Genomic DNA, 17,609 nt, shown 5'->3' with positions numbered 1-17,609 from the left:
TACGATGGAATGTTTCCCGCTCGTCTTCCCATAGGCGCCCTTTTTTCCCTAGAGTTTTCCCCCAAAATCCTCAAACAAAAGGGGTGGTTTTACGGAACTAATGATTGCCACACTGAGGCGCAACGTAGAGCGGCAAACGACTTACGACAACAATGCAGACTTCAGTGTCAAGAAAATAACAAATACGAGAAAATGAAAACTGGACAGAAAAAGAAGACACTTTTTTTGCTTGTTGTATATTTGACCCGCTACGGTAAAATGTCAAGGTTTCTTTTGTCTCTTTTCTTTTTGCCGTCAGTTCGGTACTTATTGGAAGCATCCCACTAAGGCCGATAGTCGCATTACGGCCAGAGAGTGCGTTAAGGCCGAGAGTGCGTTAAGGCCGAGAGTGCGTTAAGGCCGAGCGGGATGGAAGGACCGGGACTGGCCTTGAGGCCGAGTAGGGCGTAAAGGCCGAGAACTGTATTAAGGCCGATAGTCTTGGAATGGACTGGTGCGGCCGCCGTCTCGGGGTTGCGTTGTGGTTGACGACTTTAGTTGCCGCCAAATAAGAAAGATGGCGCAACACTGAGCATGATGGATAAAACGTCCTCTCAGTGACACAACTCAGACTTCATTTTTTAAGCTTAACATGTTCTCAGTCTCGTCGTTCGCCGAGGTCTCCTCGGAGCCCGCAATGAATGGCACTCCACGTATTTTGCGGAAAAGTAGACGTATGGGCATTTTTAACAGTGTATTTGTCGGTGACTACACATTCTGAGGTTTAGGGGGTTTTGTTTTCACCCTTCACGGCCGGCACTCGTCGAGCTCGTGCACGAAAACACCCTATGTCAAAAGTCTCATGTCAAATACCCCGCGGCAAACACCCCGTCTTTTTTGCCCCGCTTACAAAAGCCCCAATTTCAGAAGCTCATGACACGAATCCCCCACGTCAGTTGGCGAGTCCTCAACGTGGCGGCGGAGCATTCTGCTTTTAACTAAGAGACGGTGTGCACGCGAGCTTGTGTAACGAAATCATGAGGTACCCGGAACTCAAGTAATGAATAAAGCTTCAGTTCTTCAGGCGTGCACCAAACATGTTCACGTCTTGCGACGTTAGAAGAGAAAATTATATTCACTGGCAAAACATTTGAAGTTACAGCTATTATCAATAAGCACTGAACCGAAGCCTTCGTCGGCTCTTAAGCACGCGCGGATTCGCAGTTCCGACGAAGCGGGTTCTGTCAAAACTGTTAAACCGCAGCTCATGGCCCCATATTTATCACAGCACCGAACACCCTTTCTATTCTTCTTACGTCGTTGGAAAATAAAATATTTGTACTCATCTAGGAAAATAAAGTTCACAACTCTGCGTCTGAGTATCCCTCTATGGCATTGGACTTCGTCACAGGTGATGCATACTTATGATTATTTTGGCCACTTGTGTGTCATTCTAAATTTTTTGGCAATTTAAGTTAACCTTATTTTGTTTTCTTTTTCTTTCAATTACAAGACCCTTAGTAGGCGCTCAACAGGTTAAATTAGGACAGGGAACATTTCTGGTTGAAGCGGGAAGAGGGGGGTACGGCGCAGTGAGCACGGGTTTTTTGACACGTGAAGAATTTGGGACGGAGTAATTAAACGCGGGGTTTTCGAAATGTGGGGCTAAGAAAGCCGGGCTTTCGCGACAGGGATTCTGCACGCGGGGAAATCATGCTACGCCCCCAGTCGGTATACCGGCCTTGCCTAGCCGAATTTTTTTATTTATTTATTTGCTTTTCTGAGCTTCATAACTTCTTATTCATTTTTGCGGTTCAACCGGGAGGTTCGCGGAAAGAATATTATGATATCAATTGACGAGAGGGCACTTTGTCACGGGAAAACTACCTAGGTCAGCAGTCGGCAGTGACGTGATTTGCCATATTGGTAACTAAAAATGACACTGAGAAAACTTAATATTGGAATGCGATATTAAAACCTTCATCGACTGGGACCGAGAAACAAATGTAAGTTTTGGAACCAGAGAAGCATAGAAAATATCACGCGTGGTCAATATTGCATAGTTGAAATTGCAACGCTGCCCAGCATCTGGCAACCGTTTGGTCGAATAATCACAGCGAGGCCAGAAACTTTCGGTCGAGTCAGCTGTAATATTTCAAGCCATTAAAATAAATCGCTGACAAGATGAAACTGTACAACTCTACTTCAGAATCATTCGATGAAGCTGCGTTCAATAAGACGGATTCAATTAAACGGTTTCGATGTAATGGTTTTCGTTAAAACTGCGTTCGATGAAACGGCGTTTGGTAAAATTTCGGTCCCACTCCGAATGTTAACGTATCTGGTCAAGCATCGGCGTAGCCAAACACGTTTCGGCATGAATCTTTTTTTTTTTCTTTTGTTGAATGTATTGGGCATTTGAATGTAAGCAGTATATTCTCTGTGACTGCTGGTTTTTTTTTTCATATAATCTACCCATCGGTGCTATAAAATAGCTTGCAAAATAACTGTCGCGTACTCAGTTATAAGTTTCTAAAAATAAAACGTACAAAAATGCCACACAAGATAGCCGCCGTGCGAGCAAAGCCAGCATTCCTTGCAAACAGCAAAACTTACTACAGTGCCAGTCAATCAGAATGTCAAAACATGAAAACTCACCGTCGGAGTGCATTTTTGTCTTGGAGAACTGTCACGTGCTTCGTTCTGTCTCTCTAATTGGCTCACGGGGGCATAGCCTTCGGCCTGTGCCAAATATTGTTGACATGGAGTGCAGCAAAAAAGAAAAGCTAGTCGAAACGGTCAAAGTACTGCATGTTTAATTAACCGTAAGGTATAAAATAATGAAAGCAAAAACGCAGTACTTGCCGTCCCCGAGAGATAAAACGTGCACTGACATAGAAAAGGAATATGTGGCACCACCTATCCAATACGGTGGCAACTACGGTCGTCAACCGCAACGCAACCCCGGAGGAGGCGGCCACACCAGCTCATTCAGAGACTATCGGCCTTAATGCAGTTCTCGGCCGTTATGCCTCATGCGGCCTCAGAGCCACTCCTGGCCCTTCCGCCCCTCTCGGCCATAATGCACGCTTGATTGTAATGCAACTGTCGGCCGAGATTACAGTGACCCGAGCAGGATGGCCTCTCAAAATGTCAACAAGGCGTCTTCCAACGTTGAGTGTCTTTCTGAACGCAACCTACTTGAAGGTGTGACAAGTGCCGTGGCTATTATGTGGGCTCTCTTTGTTATCCATTCACTCATTTTCATATCCCAAGTTCACTTATAGTGTCACGGGTGGTGACCAATAAACAAGAAATAAACAGGAATAAATAAACGTTTAATGTGGCGAACTTGTTCCAAAAATAAAAGGGTACAAAAGATAATAAGAGAGCGTCGCGCGCGTCGAAGTCGGCGTAACAGCAGAGTCGAACGCTGGGGCGAAACTGACTGTGGCTCGGGGGGGGGGGGGGGGGGTCGTGATGTGGGGAAGGCAGGGTTAGCTTTGCCAAAAGTGCAAGCGTTGTTCCGCCCTGGGATAGGAGGAGGGGAAAAGATGGGACTTAGGTGAGTATGGGGGGAGGGGGGGGGAAGGCAAAATAAACCAGCAGCATTCATGTCTCAGTGAGCCAGTTAGCGAGTCCGAACTGGGCAAGTGGCACTTAGCGGAAGAGCAGGAGGGGCGTCATAGTTGCTCTGCTAGACCGGTCTCTCGTAGGAAACCCAGTAGGAGGGACTGTATGATCCGTCTTCTATGCCTGGGACCTTCAGGGAAAACTACGTCTGATGCTGTCATCGGTCGCATGTGTTGTGAGGATAGGGCGGAGAGAAACGTCCTTCGAGCTTCCTCGTGAAGAGGGCAGCCCCAGACTATGTGAACCTCGTCCTCTGTGACCGCACACCGCTGACAGAGTGGAGTGTCTCTGCGTCCAAACCGGTGGAGGAGCTTCCCTGTGTACGCGCTCCCTGTTCTAAGTCGGAAGAGCAGCGTCGCGTCGGACCGTTTTAACCCCTGGGTCAGGCAAGGTGGCCGCTTTGAGCTGCTCCAGGGGGAAATATCCGAGAAGAAAGCCTGGATGGCTTGCTGGTAGCGCTTGGGATTAGGAGGCGCCCTTAGTGTAGGAGAGAGGTCGTGGGCACGTAAGGCTATGCGGTCCACAATCTCGTTTCCGCGGAGACCCACATGGGATGGGACCCACTGGAGCGAGATGGAGTGTCCATGTTCTTCAAGCTGGCGGACTACCCGTCTCACCTCGTTGGCAGTGGGGCATGGACCAGGTTTGCGTATGCGCTGAATTCCTCCACGTGAGTCCGTGAGGACAACGATTTGTTGTGGAGGCAGCGACTTCGTCGCAGTCAGGGCTTCTGCGATCGCCAGCAGCTCGGCGGTCGTGGACGACACCATGTGAGTAGTGCGGGCGCTCCAGTTTTTTTGTAAGTCCGGGATGTGGTAGGCTGCCGTGCTGCTTTGCCGAGACCTGTCCACCGAACCGTCCGTGTATATGTGTAGATGCCGAGGGTACCTTGCTGCTAGCTGTTCTTGTGCAGCTGCTTTGAGAACCAGAGAAGGCGTGTTGGCCTTCTTGCGGACGCCGGGTAGGAGTTCAGCTAACTGCAGGCCTGCCTCCCAAGGGGGTGTCCTGCCGTGCGGGTTGATTATCTGGGGGGGTTCCCATCCAAGTGCGGCAAGGGTCTTGGTGGCGAGGCTGAGTTTGGATTGAGTTCGGGTCCTGAACCTCTTGATCAGGGACTGGCCAGGATGAGTCTCCCCTAGACGAATGACTTGCAGCAAAAGGCGTTGGGAGGCTTGGAGGTGCAAAGGAAGCGACCGGGCCTCCTCATACACCCTCTCGTTTTTGGCGCTTCTGGGAACGCCTAGCGATGTTCGCAGGCCCGCACGGTGTAGCCGTTCGAGTTTGTCGGCCTGACTGGGGAGGAGGTCCATGTATGGTAAGCTATACATGAGTCGGCTCACCACCAAAGAAGAATGAAGGGTCAGGATGGATCGGGGAGAGTTGCCCCAGTTCTGCCCTCCGACCCGGCGCACAGCATTCCGGGAAGAGATGGTGGAAGCCGTGACGGCCTTTATCTGGTCGTGCCACTTGCAGCGGTTCTGAAGAGTAATGCCGAGAAAGCGGTGCTTTGATACAAGGCGCAGGGGCTGCGAGTCCAGTTGGAGCTTGACCTCCCGCAACCTGCGGTTCCTTCCTGGGAAGACCATGGCTGCTGCCTTGTGACCGAAGATTGAAAGACCTTGGTTCTCGAGGAAGGCCTGGATCTTGTTTATGGCGGATTGCATTATGGCCCTCAAGGTTGGGTGTCGGAAGCCAGAGACCCAGATGCATAAGTCGTCCACGTACATAGAAATGCCAATCGGGATCCTTGAGTTGGGAAGAGCGGCTGGGAGGCCCGCAATGGCGATGTTAAAGAGTAGAGGCGACAGGACGCTGCCCTGGGGTAGACCGCGTTGCACCGGTCTTGACTGGCTGAGTGTGTTGCTCAGTTTGACTTGGATTGATCTGTTCGAAAGAAAACCCTCGAGGAAGCCCTGAACTCTTCCCGTGATACCCCAAGAGGTTAGTTGGGCCAGGACTGATGCCGGTTCCACATTGTCGAATGCAGCCTGAATATCGAAGAATGCCGCCACGGTAGACTTACGGCTAGCTGCTGCATGCTGCACTGCACTGACAATGTCCAGGATACTGTCTTGTGCGGGAAGACGGGACCTGAACCCAGTTATATTTGACGGGAGTAGGTTGTGTTCCTCCAGCCACCAGATCAAGCGGGCGTGTACCAGCCGCTTGAAGAGCTTGGCAACGCATGAGGTGAGGGACACCGGCCGGTAGGACGATAAGTCTCCTGCTGGTTTGCCACTCTTGAGTACAGGGACCACCCATGCCAGTCGCCAAACCGCTGGAGATTCTGATGAGGCCCAGATATCATTGAACGACGAAAGAAGTTCCTGTATACGTGAATCTGGCAAGTTCTGTAACATTTGCGTCGTGACCCCGTCTAGTCCCGGTGCCCCTCGTCTCTTGGAGGCTCTCAGTGCGGATCTCAGTTCGGATTCCGTAAAAGGGGCATCCATGCAGAAAGGTGCTTTATCCGCATGGCAGCGCGGCTTTGGCTGGGAAACTGCCGCGGCATAGAGAGTAGCAAAGTCTTCGGCCAGGGCCGCTTGTAGCTTTCCCGTGCATAGGGCCAGAGAAGCGAATGGGAGGCTGTACATTCTTTTCCCGGAGAGACTGTCCATAAGCCTCCAGATACGCCGGGCTGGTGTGGTTGCATCCACCGAAGAGCAGATCAAATCCCACTGCCGCTTGAAGCATTTTTTGGCATGGCGTCGTAGGGCAGCGTCAATCCTGTTAAAGAGGGTCTTAAAGGTCACGCCACCCTTACGTTGCAGAAGTCTCTGGGCCCTCCGTCTCGCTGCACACAGGTTTAGAAGGGTCAGGTCGGGTGCAGGGAAGGATGTATGTACGGATGCCTTGATTGTGGCTTCTTTCGCCGCGTCGCTGATGGCCTCCAGGAGGGGTCGTGTAGATCGCCCTAGGTTGTCTCGGAACCGGTCCCAGTGAATGACGGAGATCTCGTGGACCCCAGGACGTTGTAGGCCTATGATGTCGATGAAGACTGGTAAGTGATCACTGCCCATGGTGTCGGCTGCAACCCTCCAAGACAGTGGGATCTCCGGTGAATGGGCTGTGACGTCGATGGCACTGAAAGTGCAGGGTGGCCGGAAAAATGTCGGGGAGCCGTCGTTGGCCACAACAAGGTTATGTTCTCCAAACTGTTCTGCCAGCATCCTGCCCCTTGCATCTTCTCTGGTGTCACCCCATAGAGCATGATGAGCGTTCCAGTCCCCACAGATCACAACCGGATCGGTGATCCTGGTGCGCAGGGAATCCATCAAGCCGGCGACCTCAACAGCGCCCCCTCCTGGGCGGACATAAATTGAGATAATAGTGAGGCGCCGCCCGGCGATCTCAGCACGCACCGCAACGAGGTCCCGGTTAACAGTGCAGAGGTCAGAGACATCCACGACATGGTGAGGGATAGCTTTTTGGATATAAATTGCAGCGCTGCCGTTTGGAAAGCTTGGTATGGACGGGTTTTTGTAAGCAAAATACCCAGGGATGCTGCGATTTCCTGGGAGACCAGCTTCGCAAAGAGCTAAAATGGGTATCTTCCATTGTTGAAGGTAGAGAGACCACTCTGCCAGTCTGGTCAGCAGACCAGCACAGTTCCACTGTAGAGCCACAGGGGTCTGTCGTCGCCCTCTAGCAGGGGACTGATGCACTGAGGGAGGCATCAGCGGGGCTAAGGGTACCGCTGTCAGTCGAGCTTCAGAGCAGCGCCCTTATGATGCCCTCGAGCGCTAGGACGGCTTCCAGGAACTTACGGAACGAGGATGTTGGCAGGATGTGGATTAGGTCACGCACGGCGCCAAAGATCATGGTTACAATGGACTTGAAGGGATGCGGCGAGAAGGGGGCGGCGGCTTCGGTGTGGCCTGAAGATGGCGGCACAGGTGCGCCTTGTCGAGAAGCTTGGGTGTCGCGGCCTTTGGATGGTTTCGAGCTTTCGACAGTTTCTGCCCAGGTCTGTTTTACCGTGGTGCTGGAGGCTGAGAGGCTGGTGCCGGGAGTGGCATCGGTTTCTTGGCAGGTAGGGGATGAAACCGCCGGTGCATGAGTGTCGGTCGGGGAAGGACGCGCGTCTTGGGGTACATTCTTGTCTGAGGGGGTGCTACCCTGCTCACTGCGTGAATTCTTGTCTGACTTGGCTGACGAGGAGTTCCGGAGTGCTTCGCGAGCATCCCGGAACGTTGCGTTGTTTTCTGAGCGGTAACGCGAGATGGCGACCTCTCGACGTCGGGTTGGGCAGGACGAGGACGTGGCCTCATGGCTCTGACGACAGTTGATGCACTTTGGTTCGGGTGATTCGCACCCGCCGTCGTGTGAGGCGCCGCATCGTGCGCATGCCAGGGGACGATTGCAGACCGCGGATATATGGCCGTAACGGAGGCACCGCCGACACTGCAGGGCTTTTACCTTGAAAGGCAGGACCGGAGTTCGAACTAGTCCGTAGAGGAGGGAGTCGGGCCGCGTCTTCCCGAGGAAGACAATCTTCACGAGTTTAGACTTCTCCCCAAGTCGCCGCACGTCCCAGATCTTGACTGGAGCCCGTATCTGGTTCCGGATGTCAGCGTCGGAAAGGCCGAGTTCCACGTCCCTGATAAGCCCGATGCAGGTGTTCGGGGGACTGGGGAGGAATGCTCGGACAGGAGTGGTGCAGAGTACCTTGAGGTCCAGGAGTACTCCCTTGAGCTTGGGTGTCCGTGCTTCGACCGCGATTAAGTTCCTTGCCTTGTTGACGCGGACTTCTTTGACGGCACCTGGCGCAGCACATTCGACGTATTCTGTAAGCTTGGATGGACTGAGCGACGCAACCGAGTCGGAGTTGGTGGGGGCGAACAAGACGGTGAACCCCTCTTCAAGTAGCCTGTGGCTAGTAGTCCCGGACGTGCCCGAGCCGCCACTTTTCCGCCGCCGCTTTTTGCCTCGCGATTCGGTCCAGTCTTGGGACCCTTCAGAGTCGTCCATATCGGAGATGCCTTCCTTGAAGGTAGAGTCGTCCTCCGAAGATTCGGCTACCTCATGAGCTTGTCGGGGAGACGGATGAGTCCCCGACGGCACGTGCTCCGGCTCCAGGTGGTAGGTGGGCCTGTCAACTTGGGATGAAGGTTGGCCAGCAGACATTCCGTCGTCGGCAAGGGGCTGAGGTTGGCTCTGCATGAGCCCCCCGCGGCGCTTGCTTGCGGTAGACCGGGCGATGTTCGGCGTCTCCCAGAAGGCCCCAGAAAAAAAAGGTTGAAGTTCGACGCTCGTACCGGCGAGGTTTTCGGCGTTAGATGTGACAGCAGGAACAACACAGCGTGCTTCGAGACGACAGCGGACGCAGCTGCCCGAGGAGAGACGACACGCAGCCTGACTGTGGCTCGACACGCGGAGCCCCTTATGTACATGAGTGGTCTTCTGGAATAATCGGCGTAGAAACTTCGACGCGTAGAGCATTCGGGCCTGGAACAAGCAACATGATTCTCGAATTCTCCAGAACAATAAATAGCAGGAACAAACAAAACACACGTCACTCCCAGGATTCGAACCCTAGCCTTTCGCGTGGGAGGCAAGCGCGATAATCGTTAGGCCACGCGCGCGCTGCCAGCTGCGCGCGCAGCATTACTCCCCCCTTTAAAAGTGCATCGACCCGATGCAACCCAAGAGCAAAACAAATAAAAATAACGGCAAACTAAAGAGTCCTTTGGAACATATAAGGTCCACAGTCCTATCTAGCGTAGTACGGCTTCAGTCGCACGACGCGGACGACTTCCGGTCGTGGTGGGCGGCGTGATGATGTTCTTGTTCCGTCGGGCATCACCTCGTAGTTCAGGTCCCCGAGTCGACGAAGCACTTTGTAAGGTCCAAAGTAACGTTTCAGGAGTTTCTTGCTGAGACCGCGGCGGCGAACCGGTGTCCACACCCACACCCTGTCTCCGGGCTGGAAGTGGACGTCCCGACGACGAAGGTTGTAGCGGCCAGTGTCGATGCGTTGTTGGGCTTGAATCCGGAGTCTGGCGAGCTGACGGACTTCTTCTGCCCTTTGGGCCACCACCTGGGCGGGCGTCGTCGCTTGCGTCGACAGCCGGTTCGTGGGGTAACATACCGTCCAGCATTGTCGTTACCTTGCGCCCATGCACCAGTTGAAAGGGTGTCACTCCGGTGGTTTCTTGTACGGCCGTGTTGTAGGCAAAGGTGACATACGGCAACACCTCGTCCCATGTCTTGTGCTCCACGTCGACGTACATGGAAATCATGTCGGCGATGGTCTTGTTGAGTCTTTCCGTCAGCCCGTTTGTCTGAGGGTGGTACGCCGTGGTGCGACGATGGCTGGTGTGGCTGAGACGACGGACTTCTTGTGTCAGCTGGGCCATGAACGAGGATTCACGGCCTGAGATCAGGACTTCGGGAGCGCCGTGCCGGAGGACAATGGATTCAATGAAAAACTTGGCCACTTCCACAGCAGTTCCGAAAGGAAGGGCTTTTGTTTCGGCGTACCGAGTGAGATAATCTGTGGCGACGATGATCCAGCGATTTCCTGACGTCGACGGCGAAAAAGGGCCAAGTAGATCCATTCCGATCCGCTGGAAAGGTGCCGTTGGCGGAGGAATTGACTGAGAGTCCGGCCGGCCTCGTTGGAGGTTTCTTTCGTCGCTGGCATTCATGGCATGATCGTGTGTATAGGTGGACGGTTTTGGGGAGCTTGGGCCAGTAATACTTTTCACGAATACGGGTCAGTGTCCGGCTGTAACCAAGGTGTCCGGACCTCGGGTCGTCGTGGCAGGCTTGGAAGATCTCCTCTCGAAGGTCGGTCGGGATTACCAGCAGCCACGTGGAGTTGTTGTTGCCGAAGTTCTCTTTATAGAGAACTCCTTGTCTAATGGCGAAGGTCGGCAGGGCTCGTGAAAAAACGCGTGGTATGGCACTCCCACGCCCTTCCAGGTGCTCTATTAGTGCACGCAGCTCAGGATCGTCTCGCTGACGTCGGGCCATGTCGTCGCTGTTCACTGCGCCCAGGAAACACTCGTCGTCATCGTCGTCGCTGCTGTCGGAAGGTGTTTCGACGGGAGCTCTGGACAGGCAGTCGGCGTCGCTGTGCTTGCGGCCCGACTTGTAGACTACGGTCATGTTGAACTCTTGTAGTCGGAGACTCCATCGCGCAAGGCGTCCTGACGGGTCCTTGATGTTCGCAAGCCAGCAGAGCGTATGGTGGTCCGTGACTACGCGGAACGGGCTTCCGTATAAGTACGGACGAAACTTCGTGATCGCCCAGACGACCGCAAGGCATTCTTTTTCAGTCCTGGAGTAATTTCGCTCCGCCTTGGACAATGTCCGACTTGCGTAGGCGATGACTCGCTCGGTGCCCTCTTGTACTTGAACCAGTACCGCGCCAAGTCCTGCGTTACTTGCGTCCGTGTGAATCTCGGTTTCCGCATCCTGGTCGAAATGTCCAAGAACAGGAGGCGCCTGCAGTCGTCGCTTCAGCTCGTCAAATGCCTGCTGCTGCTCCTCGGCACATTCGAACTTCTCGGCGTCCTTCGTGAGGCTTGTGAGCGGTGCGGAAATCCTTGCGAAATCTCGAACGAAGCGCCGATAGTAGGCACATAGCCCAAGGAACCTTCGCACGGCCTTCTTGTCCGTCGGCGCTGGAAATGCTGCGACGGCGCGAGTCTTCTCTGGGTCGGGGCGAACGCATTCGTTACTGACCACGTGACCTAGGAACTTCAGCTCGTCATAGGCGAACCGACACTTTGACGGCTTCAGGGTGAGTCCGGCGGTTCATATGGCTTGGAGAACTGCTCGGAGTCGTCGCAAGTGCTCGTCGAAGTCGCTGGAAAACACTACGACGTCGTCGAGGTAGACGAGACAGCTCTGCCACTTCAGTCCTGCCAGTACGGTGTCCATGACACGCTGGAAAGTTGCTGGCGCCGTGCATAGTCCGAAGGGCATCACCTTGAACTCGTACAGCCCATCCGGCGTGACGAAAGCTGTCTTCTCTCGGTCCCGTTCGTCGACTTCGATCTGCCAGTAGCCGCTCTTCAGGTTCATCGATGAAAAGTATCGGGAGTGGCGCAGCCGGTCTAACGTGTCGTCGATGCGGGGGAGTGGATAGACGTCTTTCTTCGTCACCGCGTTCAGTTGCCGGTAGTCCACGCAGAACCTAAGTGTTCCGTCCTTCTTCTTAACCAGTACGACTGGAGAGGCCCAGGGACTGCTTGAAGGTTGGATTATGTCGTCGTTCAGCATCTCTTGAACTTGCTCCTGGATCACTTCCCTTTCTTTAGCGGAGACTCTGTACGGTGACCGATGCACAGGCCGCGCGTCGTCCTCGGTAACGATGCGGTGCTTCGCAACGGTGGTTTGGCGCACCTTTGACGACGTGGCAAAGCAGTCGCGGTATTCGGTGAGGAGGTCACTGAGCTGTCGTCGTTTCAGGCCCAGAAGCTTAGGGTCAATGTCGAGCTGCGCTGGCGACGTACTGTCTTGCTCAGGTGGCGAGGATTCGTCAGTAATGGCGGCGATAGCGGCGGAGTTTCGGAGTTCCTCGACCTGGCCCACGGCTGTACCTTTTGTGAGGTGTTGCGCTTCATTTCGGAAGTTCGTCACGAGGACCACAGTGCGGCCATCCTGAAGTTCAGCAACTCCTCTTGCGACGCCTATTCCTCTTCCAAGAAGCAACTGGAGGCTTCCTTCGAGCAGAACTTCGCCGCAGAAAGCTTCGGTGATCCCGACGGGTGCGAAAACACTCGACCGCGGCGGTAAGTTCACGTGGCTTGCGAGGACTCGGACCGCAGACGACGTCGCTATGGGTTCCTCCGGTGGTGAAACAAGTTTCTGTAGCGTTAACCGGTTTGCTCCGAGGTCGATGACGGCGCCATACTCGCAGAGGAAGTCCATTCCGAGGATAACGTCCCTGGAACAGTCTTGCAGAACGACGAACTTCACAGGGCACGTCTCACCGTGGATCTCGACGCGAGCAGTGCATCGCCCGACTGGTGTGATGAGGTGCCCACCGGCGGTTCGTATTTGAGGGCCTTCCCACGGCGTTGTCACTTTTCGCAGGTGGCGAGAGAGCCTCCCACTCAAGACTGAGTAGTCTGTTCCGGTGTCCACGAGTGCCGATGCGTCGTGGCCGTCGATAATGATGTGTAGGTTGTTGAACACCGATGCAGGGACGTCGTTGTGATGCGTAGCGTCGAGAGAGTGGGAGCGCTCCGGTGTTCTTGGAGGCTCTTTACGTCGGTCGTCTTCGGCAGCTCCACCTCCAGGGGTTGCCGCGCCTAGTTTCCCCGGCGTGGAGCGAGGGGCGACAGGCTTTCACGTCGGGGTCGGTGCATCGGCGAGGCTGGACGTCGTGGCGACGGTGACCGGAACTCTCGGCGGGACGCTGGCTCAGGGGACTGAGGTCGTCGCAGGTACTCGTCGGTTTCCCGAGGGCGTTCACCATAACGTGGCCGCGGGTCGTTCGGGTGGAACCCGCGCAACCCGAGTCGTCGGTACGGGCATCGGCGGTAAGTGTGGTCTGCTTCCCCGCAGTGGAAGCACAGGGGGCGTCGATCGGGCGTCCTCCACACGTCTGTTTTTCTGGGTGCGGGCTGTTCCGGACGGACGTACGGGACCCGCTCTTCTTGTCGTCGGAGGTAGTGTGGCGTTGGGGCGTCTCGTCGAGGTGGCGGCGTGTATTGGTGAGCAGCCGGTGGTGGTCGTCGCGCTACTGAAGCGTAGGTTACCACCGGTTCTTCTGGTTCAGCGATGTCTACAGGAGACTCCGGTTGAATGGCACGCTGCACTTCTTCTTTAACGAGCTCGGTGAGTGAGAGCGCAGCTGGTCGTTCTGCTGCCCGGCACCAACTTCCTAAGCTCTTCGCGGACAATGCCTCTGATTATCTCACGGATCGCAGTGGAGTCAGAGTTGCCGGAACTGATGCTGCAGGTAGATGGTGAAATCACGGTGACGCCATTATACCGCAAGTAATGGCTCGCCCTTGCGAGGAGCGCCCTTTCAAGGTTGATTGCCTCCGAGATGAAGCTTTCCACCGTCGACGGAGGGTTACGGACAAGGCCGCCGAAAATGTCATCCCTGACACCTCGCATGAGTACCCGCAGCTTCTTTTCATCTGTGGCCTGCGGGTCGGCGCGGGCGAACAGGCGGAGGACGTCTTCAGTGAAAGATGTCACGCTTTCCTTGGGTCCCTGGTTTCTTCCTTGAAGCAGGTCTTCGGCGCGCTCACGTCGGTGTTGACTGACAAATGTTTTCTTCAATTCGTTCTTACAAACTTCCCACGTGGTCAAGGCGACTTCGTGATTTTCATACCACTGCCTTGCCGTTCCTTCCAGTGAGAAGTAGATGTTCTGGAGGCGCTGCTCATCAGTCCATCCGTTGTGGCGGGCCACTCGGTCGTACTGCAGGAGCCAGTCTTCTACGTCTTCGTAGAGTTCACCGTGGAAGGGGGCAGCCGTCCGCGGTGCGACGGGCATGTAGATGACGGTAGAAGCGGCGGGGGCTTGCGACTGGTTGGCCATCGTCGGCCTCGTTGGCTGCCTGGTCCGGGGTGGCAGAAGTCCGTGTTCCGGGGGTAGACCTTGGGTGCGGCGACTGGATCGGGTCTCGATCTGGTCTTCGCTCGGTCCTCGGGAGGCTGGGTCCGGACTTGCACTGCGGGAACTCGGAGGGGAGCGCTGCACGGGCATGCGGGTACCCCGAAACTCCATCAAAATGTCACGGGTGGTGACCAATAAACAAGAAATAAACAGGAATAAATAAACGTTTAATGTGGCGAACTTGTGCCAAAAATAAAAGGGTACAAAAGATCATAAGAGAGCGTCGCGGGCGTCGAAGTCGGCGTAACAGCAGAGTCGAACGCTGGGGCGAAACTGACTGTGGCTCGCCACGCGGAGCCCCTTATGTACATGAGTGGTCTTCTGGAATAATCGGCGTAGAAACTTCGACGCGTAGAACATTCGGGCCTGGAACAAGCAACATGATTCTCGAATTCTCCAGAACACTAAATTGCAGGAACAAACAAAAGACACGTCACTCCCAGGATTCGAACCCTAGCTTTTCGCGTGGGAGGCAAGCGCGATAATCGTTAGGCCACGCGCGCGCTGCCAGCTGCGCGCGCTGCCAGCTGCGCGCGCGGCAATAGTGAACTCCCTATATAGGGAATATGGATTGTGGTTAAACCATGCGTCTAAGGTTCGCCGCAGGAACTGATATTCAGCGATGTCACTATTCGCAAATTTCAGCGATGGTGGTACCGCGGTGTGAGGATCGCGCTACCTATCTCCTGAATGACCGGCTTTACCACTGATCTCCACTAGAGGGGGCTGGATGGCGCATTGAGCAAACAGGTATGAAGCCACCGGAAGTGAGCGGCTTGTTCCGGAAGTGAGCGCTTGGCAGGCTTTGTAACCCTTCCGAGTACAGTTTAGAAAAGCGTCGAGGGCGCTGGATTTTCGCTTGTTCCCTCAAGAGGTTGCGCAGTAAGAGCGCATGCGGACCCGAGAAGTATCATGGGAAGCCATTCAATGTAAACATTTTGAGATTCTAGTTGATCGAGTTGTGAATATGTCCCAAGTTCAAATGCCTCATTCTCGGGATTTAATCCAGAACGGGAGTATTAAAACCCAATCAGACACAAAAAAGCATGGCCCAAAATATCGAGTGAATGCACTAGGAAGCCTAGCCCACGCCAGACTTCCGGGACAAGCATCGAACTTCCGGTGGCTTCAATTGCGCCAGACTCGGACAGCAGCTAAGCGCCATCCAGCCCCCTATAGTAGAGATCAGTGGGCTTTACAAGAAAGGTGCTCTTCTATACCTTTCTGGCAGGAAAAAATAAAGCAAGGCTCTAATACTGCTCGTGTAAAGCAAAACTATAATTTATTACGCGTCGCAGACCCCGCCTCTAACTGCTGTTCTATGACGCTCATCCAGGTGACAGCTATTATATTAGGCACCAGCGCGTCCCTTATAGCAGCGTTATTGGATCGGAGAAGTTGACGAGCTCCGAGAAAAAGCTTTGCGATGTATAATGCTTTGTGTTTCCTGCGTATATATCTAAATGTACACATGTATGACATTTTAATTTTTATGTTACTGCGAAAAACGTTAATATTTCCGCCCGATTACTTTTTGAATGTCATTGTGTCTTGTCTATTTTTTCAAGTGCCACTGCTGTTTGTGTGAGAGGGGGGCCGGGGACTCGTCGAGCTGCTTGATGCAGCTTTTTTCCTCGGTCTCCCTCCATCATTTCTTTGATGGAAAAAGAAAGAGTATTATTATTATTATTATTATTATTATTATTATTATTATTATTATTATTATTATTATTATTAGTCGGCGGCCTGCTTCTGCAGACTGCTAATACTGTCATTTTTGGCAGGCCCCGAATGCTTTTTTGCTGAGTCCGTCATCATCGCTCGCGGCCGCTGGTGGAAGGGGTCAAACTGATGAAGATCTCGGCAGCCTGACTCAGCGTCCATCGACTGTTTACCCGAAGGCCACGTGGTTGAGCGTCATCCGGGCAACCGGACTCGACCCTTCAAGAACAGCTCCCACGCCTTTCCTCGGTGCAGTCGGCGGCCTGCTTCTGCAGACTGCTAATACTGTCATTTTTGGCAGGCCCCGAATGCTTTTTTGCTGAGTCCGTCATCATCGCTCGCGGCCGCTGGTGGAAGGGGCCAAACTGATGAAGATCTCGGCAGCCTGACTCAGCGTCCATCGACTGTTTACCCGAGGGCCATGTGGTTGAGCGTCATCCGGGCAACCGGACTCGACCCTTCAAGAACAGCTCCCACGCCTTTCCTCGGTGCAGTCGGCGGCCTGCTTCTGCAGACTGCTAATACTGTCATTTTTGGCAGGTGAGAGTTTGTTTTTCGCAGTCATATCTTAAGAACGTTTTTCCCGCCGTCGACTGCCCCAAGTGTTTTTTTTTTTTTCTTGTTTGATTTTTGCCAGTTCAAAAGGTTTTCCTTTTCTTTTTGTACGTTTCAAACTTCGTCTTGTTTTTTTTTCCATTCAGCAAATCATGTCTACTGATTGCATGGTCTGTTTTAAGTCAGTTCCTACTGATGGATGCTTCATGAAATGCGTTTCCTGCAATCATGTTTATCATTTGGAAAAATGCTCCGGCATTGCTCCGGCAACCTTTAAATCGATGGGGAACACAAAACGTGAAAAATGGAACTGCCGCACCTGCAGGAATCGAGAAAGTAGGCTAAGTGTCGGTGGTTCCTGCGATTCTGGGACCCCGGCAAATGACGACACGGTTTCTTCGCAACTTGCGGATATAAGCGCGAAACTGGAATTGCTTTTTTCGTTGAAGGCAAATGTCGACCGTCTTTGCGACCTTCCAGCAAAAGTAGATGACCTTCTGTCTTTGAAGACATCAATGGATGCGATGAAGGAAACGATCTGTGCCCTTCAAGCATCAATGGAAAAATACGAATCTATCGTAGCACTTGTCACAGAAAACGACAAGGAGGTCAAACTGCTTCGAACGGAAGTTGAGAGACTACAGGGAACAGTGTCTGGTCAGACCGAATTAATTGAAAATCTCCAAACCAACATAAATGCCACAGAACAATACAGCCGGAGATGTAACTTGGAAATTCATGGTGTGCCTTTTACGACTGATGAAGACCTCAGCGTCACTTTGAACGGGTTAGCCAGCAAACTGAATCTCGAGATCCCTAGCCCTGCCGAAGTAGTGGCCTGCCACCGTCTGCGTTCTAGACGCGACGGGGCGCCGCCAATACTAGTTTAGTTTGCGTCTGTTTCTGTCAAAGAACACTGGATGAAAGCCCGCAAGAATTTGGTCAGACTCGTTCATTCGCAAGGTGAACCAAAAATATATTTCAACGACAATTTAACAAGTACCAACAAAGAGCTCTTCTGGCGAGCCAGAACCAGAGGCAAAGAAAAATCGTATAGGTTTGTCTGGGTAAAAAACGGCACGATTTTCGCAAAAAAAGATGAGAACGCTACACTTGTTCGCGTTTCTAGCGCT

General features: G+C 53.4%; 1 protein-coding gene across 1 annotated transcript; it reads right to left on the bottom strand.

The window, feature by feature from the left end:
• Positions 1-7,323: 7,323 nt before the first annotated feature.
• LOC120837074 lies at positions 7,324-8,754 on the bottom strand. Its single transcript, XM_040206249.1, has one exon. It carries the CDS (start codon positions 8,737-8,739, stop codon positions 7,324-7,326), a length of 1,416 nt encoding a protein of 471 aa, XP_040062183.1. The 5' UTR covers positions 8,740-8,754.
• Between the last annotated feature and the right edge of the window lie 8,855 nt (positions 8,755-17,609).

Source organism: Ixodes scapularis, unplaced genomic scaffold (genome assembly GCF_016920785.2).
Source record: "Ixodes scapularis isolate PalLabHiFi unplaced genomic scaffold, ASM1692078v2 PGA_scaffold0__279_contigs__length_252992795, whole genome shotgun sequence".
Classification (NCBI taxonomy): domain Eukaryota; kingdom Metazoa; phylum Arthropoda; class Arachnida; order Ixodida; family Ixodidae; genus Ixodes; species Ixodes scapularis.
The sequence above is the reverse complement of the archived record's forward strand: the minus strand, read 5'-3'. Positions and strand labels throughout refer to the sequence as shown.